Source organism: Chionomys nivalis, chromosome 8 (genome assembly GCF_950005125.1).
Source record: "Chionomys nivalis chromosome 8, mChiNiv1.1, whole genome shotgun sequence".
Classification (NCBI taxonomy): domain Eukaryota; kingdom Metazoa; phylum Chordata; class Mammalia; order Rodentia; family Cricetidae; genus Chionomys; species Chionomys nivalis.
In genome coordinates this window covers 48,743,604-48,759,819 of record NC_080093.1, presented here as the reverse complement: position 1 = coordinate 48,759,819, position 16,216 = coordinate 48,743,604, and the positions used below count along the sequence as shown (strand labels likewise).

The window sequence follows — 16,216 nt, the reverse complement described above, 5'->3', positions numbered from 1 at the left end:
CAGTCCTGTGTAGTTTGTTCTGGGGTGTGTGCTGTTAGGTCCTGGGTCTGGGCCTGGTCAGGGCCTCAGTGGGTGCACCTGACTGTCGGTAAGTTTTCTCTAAATATTTATGTGTTTAGTGTGAGAAAATGTATAAGCCCTTAGAGGACATCTTACAGGAAGCAGTTCTCTGCTTCCACTCCGTGGGTCCTGAAGATGGATTCAGGTTTCAGGCTTGGTGACAAGTGACTTTGCCCACTGCACAGTCACTGAGCCATTTCACTGGCGCGGTTTCCCAGACTTTGAGTTGAATATAACATTGGGCTGTTGGACAGCTGTTCTGTGTCTCACATTTAAGTCCCTGCTGGGCTGAGGTGGGGGACACCTGGGGCTTGTGTGTGGTGTTAAGGGGATTGGCATCTGACTGGGGGTCCATGACCTTGGCTTCTCAGATGGTAGGTATATAGCAGACACTCAAATGGTACAGTCTCTTCTGGTGGCCAGCGTGGCAGTGGCTAGCTAGTTTCTTGGTGCTGTTGACTTTGCCTGGCTCGGCTTCTCACTTGAAGCACATATACCACCTCCAGCTCCTGAGTCCAGATGACTCTCTGTGAGTGTGGCCCCCTGGATCTACTGGCTTCCTGCCCTGCTCATCCTCTGTGCGGCAGGTCTGGGAGCCTGGGATGATCACACTGACTCATCTGTGAGAGTCTGGGGAGGCTTGGACGCTGGGCAGTGCTGCCAGGGTGTCCTGTCTTCAGCTGGTCATGCCTCACCCCTGTTCTCTGCTCAAAGTCCAGGTTTAGACTCCTGTTCTTCACCTCACTGTTAGCTACAGAAAACAGACAGCAGGAGGGCCTTTGTGACCAGAAGGGAAGGAGTGGCCTTGCTCTTACTCCAGTGATTGTTACAGTGACCCTGACTGAGGCTGGATGTATTCTAGGGGTTGAAAGGATGGCTTCGTTAGTGCTGGTTGCCTTGTAACTGGGACTCCATCTGCCTCTCAGCATCAGGCTAAGACCTGTCACTCAAGGGCTTGGTTTTCTAAAGAGTTTTGGATGTCGCTAATGACTCAGTTTACCTTTCCAAAAGGTTCTCTGGGCTTTTCTATTGGAATCCCAGCAGCTTTGAGGTTAGATGCCCACAGCAGGCATCAGAAAAGGGCATATTCCAAATGGGTGTGGGCAACAGCCCGAGTTCACCCTCAGCGTTGGTCAGGTGACGTCAGATGCAGGGATGCTGTTGTTCACTAGAGGGACAGAACCCTTTGTCCTGAAAATTCTCGGCCCCCTGGATAGACCAGGGGTGGCCATTCTGTATACAGTGGAGGAACAGCTCTGCCTGCTTGTGGAACCAGAAATCTTACCTCTACCTTCTGTCTGGGAAGTATCATTAGAAAGTGTGTGTGTGTGTGTGTGTGTGTGTGTGTGTGTGTGTGTGTGTGTGTGAGAGAGAGAGAGAGAGAGAGAGAGAGAGAGAGAGAGAGAGAGAGAAGGAAAATGGCCAAAGGACATAGTCTCTCAGAGACTCAAGAGCCACAGCCAGGGAGCAAAGCCTGCAGGACGAGCGTGCAGGGCAAGGGCTGTCTTCTGTTTCCCATCCACCCTTCTGTGCATGTTTGTGCACGCGTGCACGTTGCAGCCTTTTTACCGAGGTACCCGAGAGCAGCACACAGGTGGATGCAGAGACCGTGTAAGTGTGCCACAGGATGTGCAGTTGTTGGGCCAGCTACTGACCGCCTGGGCGGCACACTGTCTCTGGGACACTGCGTGGCTTCTCCTGTGAGCAGTCTTAGCAGAACCCAGAGTCCTGGCTGATTCTAAGAGGGACAGAGGTCCTGTCGCATGCATTCCTGTCTTTCTCTGTGCTAGATGGCACTGTGGTCAGAGCAGGGCTCAGGAGACACACAGACAAGAAACTCATGTTCTGATCCTGCCTCCTCCTGGCTGTGTGTTATGGGCAGTCTGTTTCTCCAGGCCTCAGCTGTCTCATCTGTGAGAAAGGACAGCACATAGCAAGATGCAGAGAGCTCTGATATGGACTGTGAAAGGGACTGGCGACAGGCCCCACACCTGGCTCAGAGCACAGGAGAGCCAGCCTTGGGAATCTATGTGAGAAGGCCTTTCTCCTCCCTGCAGAGCCTCAGGGGCCCAGGAGGGGCTGCCGTTCATTTGATTTTATCTTTAGCCAGTCCCTCCATGGCAGCCCTCCAGCAGGCTCTGTTGTAAGGATGTGGACCAGTGACCCTCAGGGAACTGACCTGCTAGAGGGTGGGAAGAGGCCAATGTGTAGCCCTGACCATGGGTACAATGACACCAGAGTCATGAGCTGCCCCTGAGCCCTGGAAAGGAAGGCCCCAGGGTGGGTCTGGAAGGCTTAGGAGAATGTTAGATGGGGAAACAGGAAGAAGACCTGGGCAGTCACATGCATGTGACAGAAGTGGGGAGAGGCTGGAGAGAGGCCAGGCCAGCTGACCAAGGGCCTCGGTGACACAGAAGCTGAGACCTTTTGTTCTTGCTGAGCTAAAGAAGAGGATGATCAGTTCTGAGTCCTGGGGCAGGCAGAGTAGTGGGCAGTGAGGATGTGTCCTGTGGTCTTGGCCCTCTCTGGTGTGCAGCCTCAGGGGGAGTCAGGGTAGCGGTAGTGTTTGGGGAGCCTTCTATCATTCAGACTGCCCTTTGCCCCATCTGTTAGAGGGAGGCCCCGAAAGGCAGCCCTCTGAAGGGACCCCTGGAAATGGAGCTCTTTGCTCCCCCTGGCTGTTTGCAGGGGATAGAAGAACCATCTTTTTTTTCTCCTTTTCCCTCCACCCCTTTGTCCTGCTTCCTCTTCCTCCTCCTCCTCTTCCTCCTTCCTTCTCTTTCTCTTCCTTTTCTCTTTCTTTTTCCTCCTTTTCATTCACCTGTTTTCTCTCTCTATATATATATATAAATTATTTATTTGTGTGTATCATTGATGGGAGGGACTTTTGTCCGCATGGAAGTCAGAAGACAGCTCTGTGGAGTCAGTTTTCCTCCCACCGTGTGGGTTCCAAGATTGGAGTTCCTATGGTTCAGCTTGGAGGCAGCGCCTTCACCTGCCATTGCCAGCTCTGCCCATTGCTTCTCCCGTCTCGTTGCTGCCATCATGGTCCTCCTCCAGTCCAATCACAGACTCTCCAGGAGGCTACAGCCATGTAGACCTCAGGATGGACTGGCCTGCTGTGTCATGTGTCACCTTCTTCACTGACCTGTTCAGAACAGGCAGGGAAGTGTGACTAAGGAGCAGAGTGACCCCTGGCCCTTGGTCCATGTTCATGCTGATGATTGAACATCCTGCGTGGGGCTCAGGTCTGAGAGTATCAGGATGAGGTGGGTGGTGGGTGATAGCCTTGTCAATCACCTATGGCTTTAGTGGCCCCAGCAACACCTACCACACCCCAGGACCTCTCCCCGACAAAAGCCAGCTTACTCGCTAGCGCTCTCTCTCCCTACAGCCTCACGAGGGTGGCTGGGCCATTTGTTCCTCCACATGGTGGGGTGAAGGGAGAGGGGTAAAGTCCACCTGTCGTCAGCCTGGGGGACGGAGGGAGAAAGGGAGGGAATGAAGAGGTGGTCCCTGGCTGGTCCACTCACTGTTTCTGGATGTCTTGAATGGTATCGGGCAGTGGCAAGTTCTTGGTCTCAGGAAGCAGCAGGGCAGCTAGGCCACTTAGCACTGACACCACGCCGTAGACCAGCAGGGGCAGCCAGGGGCCGTAGACACTGAGCAGCGGCACCAGAGGGCCTAGGATGGCTCCTCCTCGGGCTGCTACCTGGCCCAGGCCCACTGCTGTCATCCTGTGGGGCACATTTGCCTATGAGTCACACTTTTCCTGCCCTGGGTCTTGACCTTTGACCAGGCCCAACTCCACTAGGTCCAGGGAGGCCCAGTGGGCCAGGCAGTGTGGAGGCTTAACTGGGGAGCCCTGAGACCATGTAGAAGGGAAACCCATGGGGACCCCTCTAGCTATAATGCTCTTTCCTTGAGCCAATGACAGCCTCACCTGAGCACAGTGGGGAAGAGTTCACTGCTCAAGATGGTGGCACAGGTGAAGGCAGCCCCCAGGGACCCCAGCCCCAGCACAGCCAGGGATGAACGAAGGACCCCCATCTCTGTGAATAGTGGTGGTATCAGCAGAGTCTGGCATCCTGTATTCCCCGGACTGTTCCCTGTCCTTTGTCTGTCAAATGTCACTGAGTCGTCCTTCCAGTGTCCCTAATCTCCCCACCTTCTAGCCCCTCAGAACCAGACCCCAGGAGTCTTCCTTGCCTCCCTTCCTCTCCCTCCCTAATCTATTACCGAGTTCGGGGTTAGCTTTCCTGACTGCCCCTACCATACCATTCTACCGTCCATCACTGCTCGACCCCCTGCCACTCTCCTCCATACCCCAACAGCCTCTCTCCTAAGTGTCCTCTGCTGTGGTCCCTCACCGTCTATTCCTGTTTCCATGCTCCCCGCCCCGCCCAGGGGAGGCAGGAGAGCCTCAGCAGTTTTGCTTCCTCTTCCTCACCCGCAGCTGAGCTGCAGCTCACCGTGGGGCACCAGTATGTTGGCCAGGATGCTGAGTCCTGGCAGCACCAGGGAGCTGGCTTGGCAGAGACGTCGGCCCAGGCGGTCGAGCAGCAGCAGGCCGCCTATCTTCACTGGGAGGTCCACAACCCCGACGAGCACTTGGAGCAGGAAGATATTGCTTCCCAAGGCCTGCAGGTTGAGGGCCAGGCCGTAGAAAGTGAAGCCAAAGGCAAACCTAGAAGTGAGGGTCAGTGAGTCAGCCTGGGGTGGTTGTTCTTCCGCTTGCCCCGCTGGCCTTGTCCAGGCCCACCTTGGGCACTGGGAGAGAAGGGCTGGTGGTACCCAGGGAGTAGCCTCTCTCTGCTTGGCACTCCATTTGGGTGGCTATGTCATTGGCTCTCGAGTCCATGGAACAGTTCTTCCCTACAGTCTCTGTGAATTTGATCTTTGCCGGGTGGGGTAATGGGCCATGTATGCCGGGTGCCTCTAAACAAGATGGACCGGCCTGTCTGATGGACCAGCTTCAGGTCTGATTCGCCTCTCCAGCTTTCCCAGCATCACCGTGGTTCCTCCCCATTCAATCTCTCATAGGTACCTGGGCTTGCAATCCTTGTCCACCAGCCCACACAACCTTGCTTGTCTCCTCTGGGAGCCTGACTATAGATAGCAAGGTCCCTGAGCTAAAGGTCATCCTAGAGACATCTCTACCAGTGGCCCATCCCTGACTGCTTGGTCGCTGTCCCAACCAGGCTTCCCCATGGCTGGTAGTCTTGGGTAGAAGGACACCTACCAGCACAGCATGGAGATGAAGGTTCGGAGGCGCAGCCCAGGCGTGTGGAGTAGGGTGCCTAGTCTGGCACGAGTTTGGTCCCCACTTGCTTCCTCCTGCATGACTGACCGCAAGACCTGTGGGAGTGGGAGCTCTTAGCACCAGGTGTCTATAGGCCCTCCCCCAGGGACCCTCCTTCAAGAGCCAGGGCCCTCACTTGACCTCCACGGGAGTTCCTGTGCAAGGCAGGGAGAGGATCTGAGGGACAGGGGGCAGGGTCGAGGGAAGGCCCAGCCTGACTTACCTCTATGGTCAATGTATCTCCCTCTGCCTTCTTTCTGTTTATAGCAGCTACCCTTTGTAGTTCTTGCAGGCCCTGTTCCAGCTTGCCCACCGTAAGGAGCCAGCGTGCTGATTCTGGAAGCCACCTGAAGTGGACAGGTGTGGGGGGACCACTGATTGTGGCCCCCATTGTATCACCTTCCCTCCCCGTTCTTCTTTCCCCTCTGCCTAAGTGGCTTCAGAGAATTGTAAACTCCAATCTCAGGGCAACTGAGATCAATGGAGGCCATAAGGGACAAGGTAGTAGCAGTGGCGTGTGTAGCCAGGCCACCTAGATCACCGCCTGTAGTCCCCTTCCTCTCTGAGTTTGGGGGCCCCATGTTCTCTAGTCCCTGAGAAGGCTGCTGGATAGGGAGGGACTTCCTTGTTCCTTCCCACCTCCTTGTCACATGACCCCTCCTCAGCCTTGCCCGAACCAGGCCTGGGTGCCATAAGGACTCCCATGGCTACAGAACCGCAGTGGCTACCAGGGTACCTCACCATCGTAGCATCTTCCATGTCACACCTGTTCCCTTCTGTCATCTCCCCCAAGTCGTATTGTCTTCCTGCTGCCAACAGCTTCCCCACTCCCTGCCCAGGGCTCAGGCTGGCGCCAGTATCTCCAGCATCACCCAGCCCTTCTGTCTGCTCTTCTGTGAGCCCCGATCCCTGGACCCTTCAGTCCCACTGTGCTTGGCTTTCCTGGCCCTGTCTGTGTCTCTGTGTCGGGATACGGCTGCTGGACACCAACTTGCTTCTCACCGTCTCAGCATCCAGCACAGGCCACCCACTCTCTCACCAAACACAGCGCCCCTGTCCCCTGCCCACTTACTTGCTGTACTGAACTGCTCAGCCCCCAGGTCTTTGGTAGTGAGCACCACACAGCATTGCTCCTCCCTCCAGGCCTCTGATCACCAAAGACCCCCCCCCCCCCGCACCCAGAAGGACATGCTGCCTTTGAGCAGTGGCTGGGAGGAGCCATCTGTTTTATGTCCACTAGGACCCTGAGCTCCACCCCCCGAGATTTGAAGGACAAGGGAGGGAAGGGAATGCCAAGTACAAGTAGAGGACATGATTCTCAGTGACCTGTTGGCCTTGGGTGACCTGGGCAGTGACTGGGGAGAGGCTTTCTTGTCCCACTGGGGAACTAGGTAGGAGGAGGCAGGGGTGAGGAGGGGTCGGGGGTGAGGAGGGGTCAGGGGTAAGGAGGGGTCGGGGTGAGGAGGGGTTGGGGGTGAGGAGGGGTCAGGGGTGATGAGGGCTCAGGTGAGGAGGGGTTGAGGTGAGGAGGGGTCAGGGGTGAAGAGGGGTTGGGGTGAGAAGGGCTCAGGTGAGGAGGGGTCGTGCAGGTAGTTGGAGACTTGAGGCTGGAGCTAGGAGTCAAGGTGGCACTGAGGATGGTGCGGGTGGGAGTAGGGGTGGGGATGAAGCAAGTTGAGGCAGAGGTTTGGGGTCTGCAGAGTATGAAAGGGGCTAGAGTGACTAGCAAGATCCCCTGAGGAGGGAGCTTGGACAGTGACCCCAGTTTGTTGCTGGGCCACAGAGGATGGCACCTGGCTTGTTGAGGGTGAGCTGGAGCAGGGGACGTCTGGGCTTGGGCAGCTGGGATAAGCATCACAGGCTCCAGTGGCTTCCTTCAAGCCCAGGTGGTCTTGATCCCCAGAGCTCCTAAGCCCTCTGTCTGCAGAAAAAGGGGAGTCTCCCACATTGACTGCCCCCACGAGAGTGGGCAGAGCCTCTTTCAAGGAGGAGGCTGCAGCACCCACCATGAATATACAAAGTAGAGGAAGAAGGGGGCAGAGACAGCCAGCTGCAGCATCCTCCAGCTGCGCACACCGTAGGCCACAGAGCCTGTCAGGATGTGCCCGAAGCTGAAGCCCAAGGCGTTCAAGGTCATCATCAAGGGGCGGGCCTGGGCTGATGTCCACTCCATCACTGCAAGGTGCAAGGAAGGGGTCAATCCTGGGGCCTGCATACAGCCTTCCCAACCCAGCCCCAACTGGGGGACATACAGAGACTGGCTGTGTTCATCATGACACCTGCCACTGCAAAAGCCACCAGGAAGCGGAACAGGCAGTAGAGGGGGAAGATGGGGATGAAGGCAGCTGTTGTGCCAGACACAGCCGCCTGAAGATAGCTCCAGGTCAGCACCCTCCTGCGCCCGAACCTGTGGGGCACATGGGGAGACATGCCATTGGCCAGCAACAAACCCACAAAGAGCTATCTTGTTCCTGCCCCCTGAGATGAGGAAGGCGCAAAGCCAGACGTGGGCCAGACACACATTCTCTACCCATGGGAGGGCTGTGAGCATGAGGAGGGTCAAGGCAGGGCTGGCAGCAGCACCTGAGCACTGGCTAAAGGCTGCTGTGAAGCAGAGCAGACTTCAGCAATGAATATTTGGAGAGAAACGGTGCGAACCTGTCAGGTCCATTTAGGAGAGCCTGCCGGGACCAGTTGGGCATACTCACCTGTCGGAGGCATGGCCGCACACTGCAGCTCCTACCAGGATTCCAGCCAGGTAGATGGACTGGGCCATGGGTCTCAGGGCCTGGGAATCACACACCAGGTCCCACTGGAGGAAAAGAGGGCCAGACTTGACATCAAGAGGAGGGCAGTCCCGGCAGAAGGGGCAAAGGAGAAGGGAGCTGGGTGTGGTTGGCTCATGAGGCACCCACAGGTTTAGTAACTTGGACTCTTAAGGAGTATTCTGTCACCCTAACTACTGGGTCAAGACCCCTCTAGCCTTATCCACTCTCTCCTGAGCCATGGCTCTTGCTGAGAACCCTCCACCTTCCCTGGAGGCTTGCTTCCTCTTGCACACACACACACTCATGCACATGCACACACACACACTGTCTCTCTCTCTCTCTCTCTCAGGGTTCTTCCTTCTTCCTGCTTGCTGGTGCAGCTGCCACTCTCCATTGGCTTGGGCTGTCTGACTCCTCTTTTTCCTTCTTCTCTTCCTCCTTTTCTTGGTGTGTGTGTGTGTGTGTGTGTGTGTGTGTGTGAGAGAGAGAGAGAGAGAGAGAGAGAGAGAGAGAGAGAATGTGCATGTGTGTACATGGTATAGTTCTTGCGAAGGTCAGAGTTCAATCTCTGGTGCTATCTACCTTGTGTTTGTGACATGGTCTCTCACTGAACCTGAGGCTCACTGATTAGGTTAGGCTGGCTGTCTAGTAAGCTCCGGGGAGCCCCGCTGTTTCTGCCTCTCTAGAGCTGGAATTATAGTCATGTCACCACTGGGCTCAGCTTTTCCATGGGGTCTGGAGAGCTGAACTCAGGTCTTCATGCCTTCACGCAAGCAGTTTGCTGATTTATCTCCCCAGCCAGCCAACACCTCTCAGGAGAGGCCAGTGCTCAGCCTTGAGACAGCCGACAGGTTCCTCTGACTGAGTGACCTAGAGTCACAGCCGAGGCTCGGCTATAGGTCAAGCCATTGGGCGATGCAGAAACAGGGGTGGCAGTCTGTGTAGACATAACTCACTGTGTAGCTCAGGCTGGCCTCAAACTCACGATTACCCTCCTGCCTCTCAAGCACTGGGGTCACAGGCATGATCAACTAAGACTAATCTGGCAGGTGGACTCCTTCTGCCCAGTCCCCTGTAAGTCATGGTTGCCCCCCAGTGAGAAATCCTGGGGAGGTGTATTCTTTGTAAGACCAGAACAATTGCGTCAAGCCAACTGTGACTGTGAGTTTGACCTCCCGAGTGCTGTTACCGTGGTCACGATTGTGGACGTGAAGGTACTGTGGTCGTAGACCCAGCCATCCCCACACGGCTCCGTGTCTGCGTCACTCCAGTTGGTGGCTGTGGTGTTGGGCTCTATAAGCTGCCACTGTGGTTGGCGGAAGCGACGGCACGGATGGGGTTGCAGAGCAGGGCCAGGTGGGATGGAGATGGTCAGGAGGGCATTGGGCCCAAAGTCCCCAGAGACACTTGCCTGGGCAGTGCTGTTGTCTAGCAGAGGCACCCAGCACCGATGGCGGGGCACGGCAGCTGAGAAGTTCTCCAGCATGTTCTGGCTGGTGACCCACAGGATGGGGGTCACCAGAGCCACGATTTGAAGGACCTGGAACCTGCCCAGGCCTCCTGCTCGGTCCAGGAGTTCGGGAAACGCCATGGATTTCTCCAGGGTGCCAGCACTTCACAGAGACTAGCCCAGGACAGCAGGGTCAGTCTGACGAGCCTCCTTCCCCCACGGTTCTGCCCACACCCATCTCCTCAGGTGCCTGTCAGGGTAGCTGTGCCACTGAGTCAGAGTAAACAAGACTCTTGATATCTGCCTGCTGGCTGTTACTAGGAATGGCTCACCCTGAGACCTGGACTCCTCTGCTGTAATCTGGAGGCCATTGGGGACCTCGCAGAGAAATAGCAGACCCTAGTTCCCTGAAAAAAATTTGGGAAGCAAGGAGGGAGGGGACAGAAGTCACTCTGACCAGAATTAAAGTGTGACTGGGAGCCGTTTAATAGGAGAGAGTTTAGTAACCATTCCTTCAAAGTTTAACCAGGTGACTACATTGCAAATGAAAGGCCTGCCTTCTCCCTCCGCCTGCTTCACAGTCCTGGCTTCTGTCAGGTGTGAGACCTGCGACCCAGTCCTGCCACTGAGGGTGGGGGCTGTCAGCTCTCAGTCTCCTACCTTCCTCACAGGGACACCATAACTGTGTTGTGATCTAAGCCAGGAGAGGGTGGGCCTGGCTTTGCAGTCTCAGGGATGGCATGATTCTAGCTCGAGTGGTGTCCTATACTTGGGGATTTGTGTGTCCCATGCCACCCAATCTATGAACCTCACTAGTCTCCTGAGGCTGCCACTGCTCCTGCCCTCCTTCACTGATTCCCTGTACTGAGCCTCAATAAGCCCTTTTGACATTACTGCATGCCCTTTCAAGACAAGTGTCCTAACCTTTGTCTCTTCCCAGGTCTCCTTGTCTTAGGATCAGTTTTTTGCCCATCGTCACATGGCCCACACTCTGGATGGACTCACAGTTGACACCCCAGCTCCTCAGCTCCCAGTCTCACAGGTCTCTAAGCTGAACTAATTCCAAGGATTTCTCCCTTGGCCTCTACTTTGACCCCTCCACCTGTCACCACACTGCAAAACCTCGCACTAAATCCTGCATTAAGCACCAAGAGCCCTGGTCCTCTAGCGGAGCAGCGAGCACTTGCCCTTTCCAGCTCAGCTTGACTGCTGTTGGGTGGAGAATAACCAGACAAACGGAAATGTGTGCAGACAGTGTCTCCCAGGAAGCCATGGGGCGACCATGCCAACAGAAATAGAAAGGCAGGAGAGAAGCCTGTGGGCACCAGGCTTACCTACCTGTGGGCACCAGGCTTACTTACCTGTGGGCACCAGGCTTACCTACCTGTGGGCACCAGGCTTACCTACCTGTGGGCACCAGGCTTACCTACCTGTGGGCACCTACTGACTTTGGTTTAGGTAGTTCTGGGAGTGGAAGAGGAAAAACTGTGGTCAGGTGGTGGGTGATGGGGTCAGTCGTAAAGGTGAGGAGCCCCGGGGAAGGGAAGGTCAGAGTGAAGTGACTGTCCCCAGCTCTGACTGGGTTGAGCTCAGCATATCCGTGAGCCATTCAGGTGGTGGCACCATGGAGTGACTTGGGAACATGTGGAGTCGTAAGCCAACTGAGCTCACTCGGAGACCTTTTATAGAAAGAGGAACATTGGAGGTCAAGCCCTTCACTACTCATGGAACCGGATACCAGCAAGAGGGTGTGAGGACAGGAATGGTCATCCATGAAATCTAGCCCAGTACCTGAAGCAGGGTGGACATTAATGTTGAAGATAGGGGAGGACTTGGGGACTGGACCTTGTCACGCGGACTTCCCTGATGACTGTGTCCCAAGGGATTGCTGCAAAGGGTGAGGTGAAATCCAGCCAGGTGCAGGGGTCACATGAAGACTGGAAGAAAGGAAGTGGGATCAGGGCATACAGGCAACCCATTCCAGGAGCATCCAACAAGAGGCTGGAGAATGGGAAATGGCATGAATCAGCCATCCACTGATCTAACAGTCCCTAAGATGATTCTCAAAGTCTTCTTTGTTCTCCTTCCAAAATTAGGTCTTGTGTAGCCCAGGTGGGTCTCAAGCCTAGCTCCACCTCCTGAGTGCCGAGATTATAGGCAGACATCACCTCTGCTGGTTTATGCATTGCCGGGCATTGAACCCAGGGTTTCAAGCATGCTAGGCAAGCACTCTGCCAGCTGAGCTGTAGCCCCAGCACTCTGTGTTTGTGAGACAAGTTCTCAGGTAGCACTCGAGCTCTCTAGGTAGCCAGGGATGGCCTTGAACTCCTGCTCCTGATGCCCCCACCTCCCGAGTGCTGGGATGGGTCACACTACCATTCCTGACATGAAACCTCTTTGAAAGTAAAAACATTTTTACTGTGTATATATATGGGCAGTGGTGGTGGTGGTGGTGGTGGTGTGTGTGTGTACGTGCATGTGCCTGTGTATGCAGGTGCTGACAGAGGCCAGAAGAGATGCAGAAACCCTAGAACTGAAGTTACAGGCAGCTGTGAGTTGTTGGATGTGGGTGGGGGGAACTCCAGTCCCCTGAAAGAGCAGTGCATGCTCTCAACTGCTGAGCCATCTATTCAGTCCAGAAGTTTCTGTCTTAATTGTGAAAAGTCCCAGGTGGTTGATACAGATTCGTGGATGACTGTCCTCACAGGGAATGCAGCCCCTTCCTGCTTGTGGCCCTGCATTGTCCCCTGAAGTCACTAGGCTCATGTGTCAACCATAGAGGGCAAGAAATACAGTGAATCTACCTGACTTGGCCTTTATTAGCTAGAGTTGAAGGTGACACACAGTAATTCTGCCCCCTGTTCGGTGGTGAGAGGTATGGGTGGGTAGAGACTTGGTTCCAGCTCCACACTGGGAGACAAGATGGAGGGGCTATGGACAGTAAGCTGTCATCACTCTAGGGCTAATGCATCATCAGTGCTTTGTTTGTGAGAAGGCAGGATAGCTGACTCATGTGCCAATGGAAGTCCCTAGTTAGAAATAGGGACCTTGATGACTAGTAGACGTGGGGGCATCGGTTGTAGCCAGGTTCCTTGAGCCCCAAAGGGGTAGGCCCTGGAGTCCAGTGGAGAGTGCAGCCTAGCTGCAGAAGTGAGGTGCTCCTGGGGCCCCAAGGAATGGCCCTTTATCATGGGGTATTGGGAAGACAAGGTGACATAAGAGACAGGCAGGCAGTGGGGAATGGGGACATTGCAAGTTTGAGTACAGAAGAGATGTGTGCCTTGGGGGATTTATCTGGTGTCCCTTCAAGACCTGTGATAAGAATTTGTAAGTGGGCCCAGGGTCCTCTCCAGCCTGGTTCTACCTTTTGAATTAGCACTGGTCATGGAAGGCTTGACCAGTGGCCAAAGGAAGCCTGGGAGAGTGTTTTGGGGAATATTATTTTAAGGTGTGTTGCTTTTGTTTATGCTGCATTTGTTTAACTCTGTGAAGCTGTGATTCTTTGCCTGTCTAAAACACCTGATGGCCTAATAAAAAGCTGAACAGCAAGTAACAAGGCAGGAGCAAGGATAGGCTGGGCTGGTAGACAGAGAGTATAAATAGAAGGAGAAACGAGGAAGAGGAGGGGCAAGAGAACAAGGAAAGGAGGACATCAGGGGCCATCAACCCAGCAAGTCACATAGCAAATCATGAAGAAAGAAGTAAAGAAAGGTATACAGAAATAGAGAAAGATAAAAGCCTAGAGGCAAAAAGGTATTCAGGATAATTTAAGATTAAAAAAAAGCTGGCAAGAAACAAGCTAAGCTAAGATCAGGCATTCATAACTAAGAATAAGCCTGTGTGTGTGACTTATTTGGGAGCTGGGTAGTGGGCCCCCCCAAAAGACAAAAGGGTAAAGCATCACACTACATTTAGGCACCCAATGAGGGGCTCGAATATCCATCTAGAACCCAAGAAACCTAGACAAAGAAAGAGAGAGGAGAAAGAGAGAGAGAGGGGGGGGGGGAGAGAGAGGGAGAGAGAGAGGGAGGGAGGGAGGGAGGGAGAGAGAGAGAGAGAGAGGAAGGGAGAGAGAGAAAAAGAAGGAAAAAGGAAGGATAGGGCTCCTTTAAGAGGCATGGCTGTTCAGTCGGCAGTGATAAATAGAAACTAGAAACATCCAGCTAAGTAAGAACCATTTATGACAATGCAGGTACTGGCTTCCACAGTTAGAAGAGTTTAATGAAGTTTTTGGTCATGAACCTCCAACCAGGGTGCAAACTTTGGGCTTGGCTTTCATGACCAGATCTGAGAGTGGGTGGAGTCAGCTACAGGGCATGTGGAGGACCCAGGTGTAGCTTAGCAGTCTAAAGTTTGCTCATGAGGCCAAAAAAGGCTAAAAGATATGCAGTAAAAGAGGCCACATGGAAAAACCTCTAAACAGGTTCCAGTGTGCTTTACAATGTGTGTGTAGGCTTAAGAAAGAAAAAAAAATGGGTATAGGCAGTTATAGAAAGAAATAAAGAATTAAAAAAAATAAAGAGGAGTAAGAGTAATAAAAGAGAAAGCCACGTAAAGATGGGAACACACAGGGAGTCTGGATCCCGTATAGTATTATGTTGACTTTGAATTTTTTGATTGCTGAAGAGCAAAGGACAGCTACTGAGAGACTGGGATTGAAAGAGGGCTTTGGAAATAAACCAGCCTGGATATTTTAAGAATGGCTTAACTTTTAAAAAGTCAAAAATGTATTTTTCAAAATACATGGAAATCAGTGATGCTTTGGAGAAGTGGTTTTGCTTTTGTTACCACAGGAAATCAAGAGGATGTGGATTCATTCCAGGTTGATTTGGATCTGGTTTGATCAGGGGAGACCTCCTGAAACTTGACAGGTGATACTTACCAACAGGGTTTTAACTGGTCTTCCCAGGACTTGGCTGTTATCTCAGATTTTCTCCCTGGGACCCTAAAAATACTTCACACACATTCAGCAGAACACAACATCCACATCTCAAGAGAAAAGGGAGTGTGTGTGGTCTTTGGTTAGTTGTGGGTCCTGATGTTTGGTATATTTAGGGGGATATAGGAATATGGGATAAAAAGACAACTATCAACCTCAGATATTTTGTATTGGCATAGATTTTGATATATTGATACATATTTAAATTCAATTTTGCTACATTGTATATATGTTTTTGCTCTTGTTTAAAGGACTTTTGTATATTGATACAAATTTAAGGTAATTTTGTTACAACACACTGTATATATGTTTCTATTCTTTGTTAAAGGATTTTGTATATTGATACAAATTTAAGGTTTTTTTATTACAACATATTGTATAATGTTTTTGCTTTTGTTTAAGGTATTAAACCTATGCAGTTCATTTTAAAATGTAAGGTAAAATTCTTATTATGAACTATTCAGGATAATCAAGAAACACAGGTCAGAAGTTAGTCATCTATAACAATTGAATTTGTAGATATGCTAAGTATGTTTTCCAGATCATGTAGAGATATGTTTTAGACAGATGGTCATCGAATACTTCAAAGACCTATAGAATATAGCATTTAAAATGTTTTGTTAATTTAAGTTTTTCATGATAATGAGACACATCTGCTCCTGGAAGCACCAGTTTAATTCAGAGAAGATAAGGGCATTGAAGAAACTTCTTATGGAGTTTGCTTTCATTGTGGAAATGTTAGCCACTGAGCAAAGAAACTGCTCTTGTCTTTGCCTGATGACTTTGTGTTGTGCAAACTAGACATGTGTTACCCATAGGAAAGTGACTGTTGCAAACTTTGCCAAAACAAGGTGGGGTGGTCATTCAGGGCTCCTGCTTCACAGCAGAAACTGTCACACATTATCTAGTACACACACACACAAAAAGAAGTGTTGAATTTTGCCAAAACAAGGCAGACTGTCCTTCAAAATTTCTTCTTTATAGAAGTGTCTGCCAGATACTGCGGGCCTGTAGGCTAAAGATGGAGCCCCAACATCACAAAGGAAGACTCTTCAGGTGGTCAGATGTCTGTCATTTTTAAAGCTTTTGGAAGTCATTTGCAATGCACTATGTTTACTTAAATAATATTATATCCTTCTTTGCCTTTGATGGAGTTAAACACTAGATAGTTATAGTTGCAGTTTTCCTTAGATAAGATAGAAAGTAAGTTAGGTATAAAATTTTAGATTTACTAAGATAGGATAGATAGATTATGGAGTATTTTCTTTAAATTTACCAGACAGAAATGAGTTGGGATTCAGTACACTGTGATTATAATCTACTTGATAGCTGTCCTTGTGTAGTCTTACTATGTTAAAGTGAAAACTTTTTTTAAAACTTTTTTAATTTATTTATTTATTCTGTATACAGTATTCTGTCTGTTTGTATGCCTGAAGGCCAGAAGAGGGCACCAGACCCCATTACAGATGGTTGTGAGCCACCATGTGGTTGCTGGGAATTGAACTCAGGACCTTTGGAAGAGCAGGCAGTGCTCTTAACCTCTGAGCCATCTCTCCAGCCCCCTAAAGTGAAAACTTTTCATTTTTTGTTTAAAAAGAAAAAAAAAGAAGAATGTTGGGGAATATTTTTTTAAGGTGTGTTGCTTTTGTTTATGTTGCATTTGTTTAACTCTGTAAAGCTGTGATTCTTTGCTTGTC

At 51.7% G+C, this 16,216-nt stretch overlaps 1 protein-coding gene across 1 annotated transcript; it reads right to left on the bottom strand.

Moving 5' to 3' along the window:
* Positions 1 to 3,144: 3,144 nt before the first annotated feature.
* Positions 3,145 to 9,721, bottom strand: Slc22a12 (solute carrier family 22 member 12). The gene is made up of 10 exons (XM_057779633.1): positions 9,320 to 9,721; positions 8,071 to 8,174; positions 7,615 to 7,769; positions 7,369 to 7,537; positions 5,586 to 5,709; positions 5,303 to 5,418; positions 4,533 to 4,747; positions 4,004 to 4,112; positions 3,594 to 3,797; positions 3,145 to 3,208 (listed from the first exon to the last, which is right to left on the bottom strand). The coding sequence occupies exons 1-10, from the start codon at positions 9,719 to 9,721 to the stop codon at positions 3,145 to 3,147; spliced, it is 1,662 nt and encodes a 553-aa protein (XP_057635616.1).
* Between the last annotated feature and the right edge of the window lie 6,495 nt (positions 9,722 to 16,216).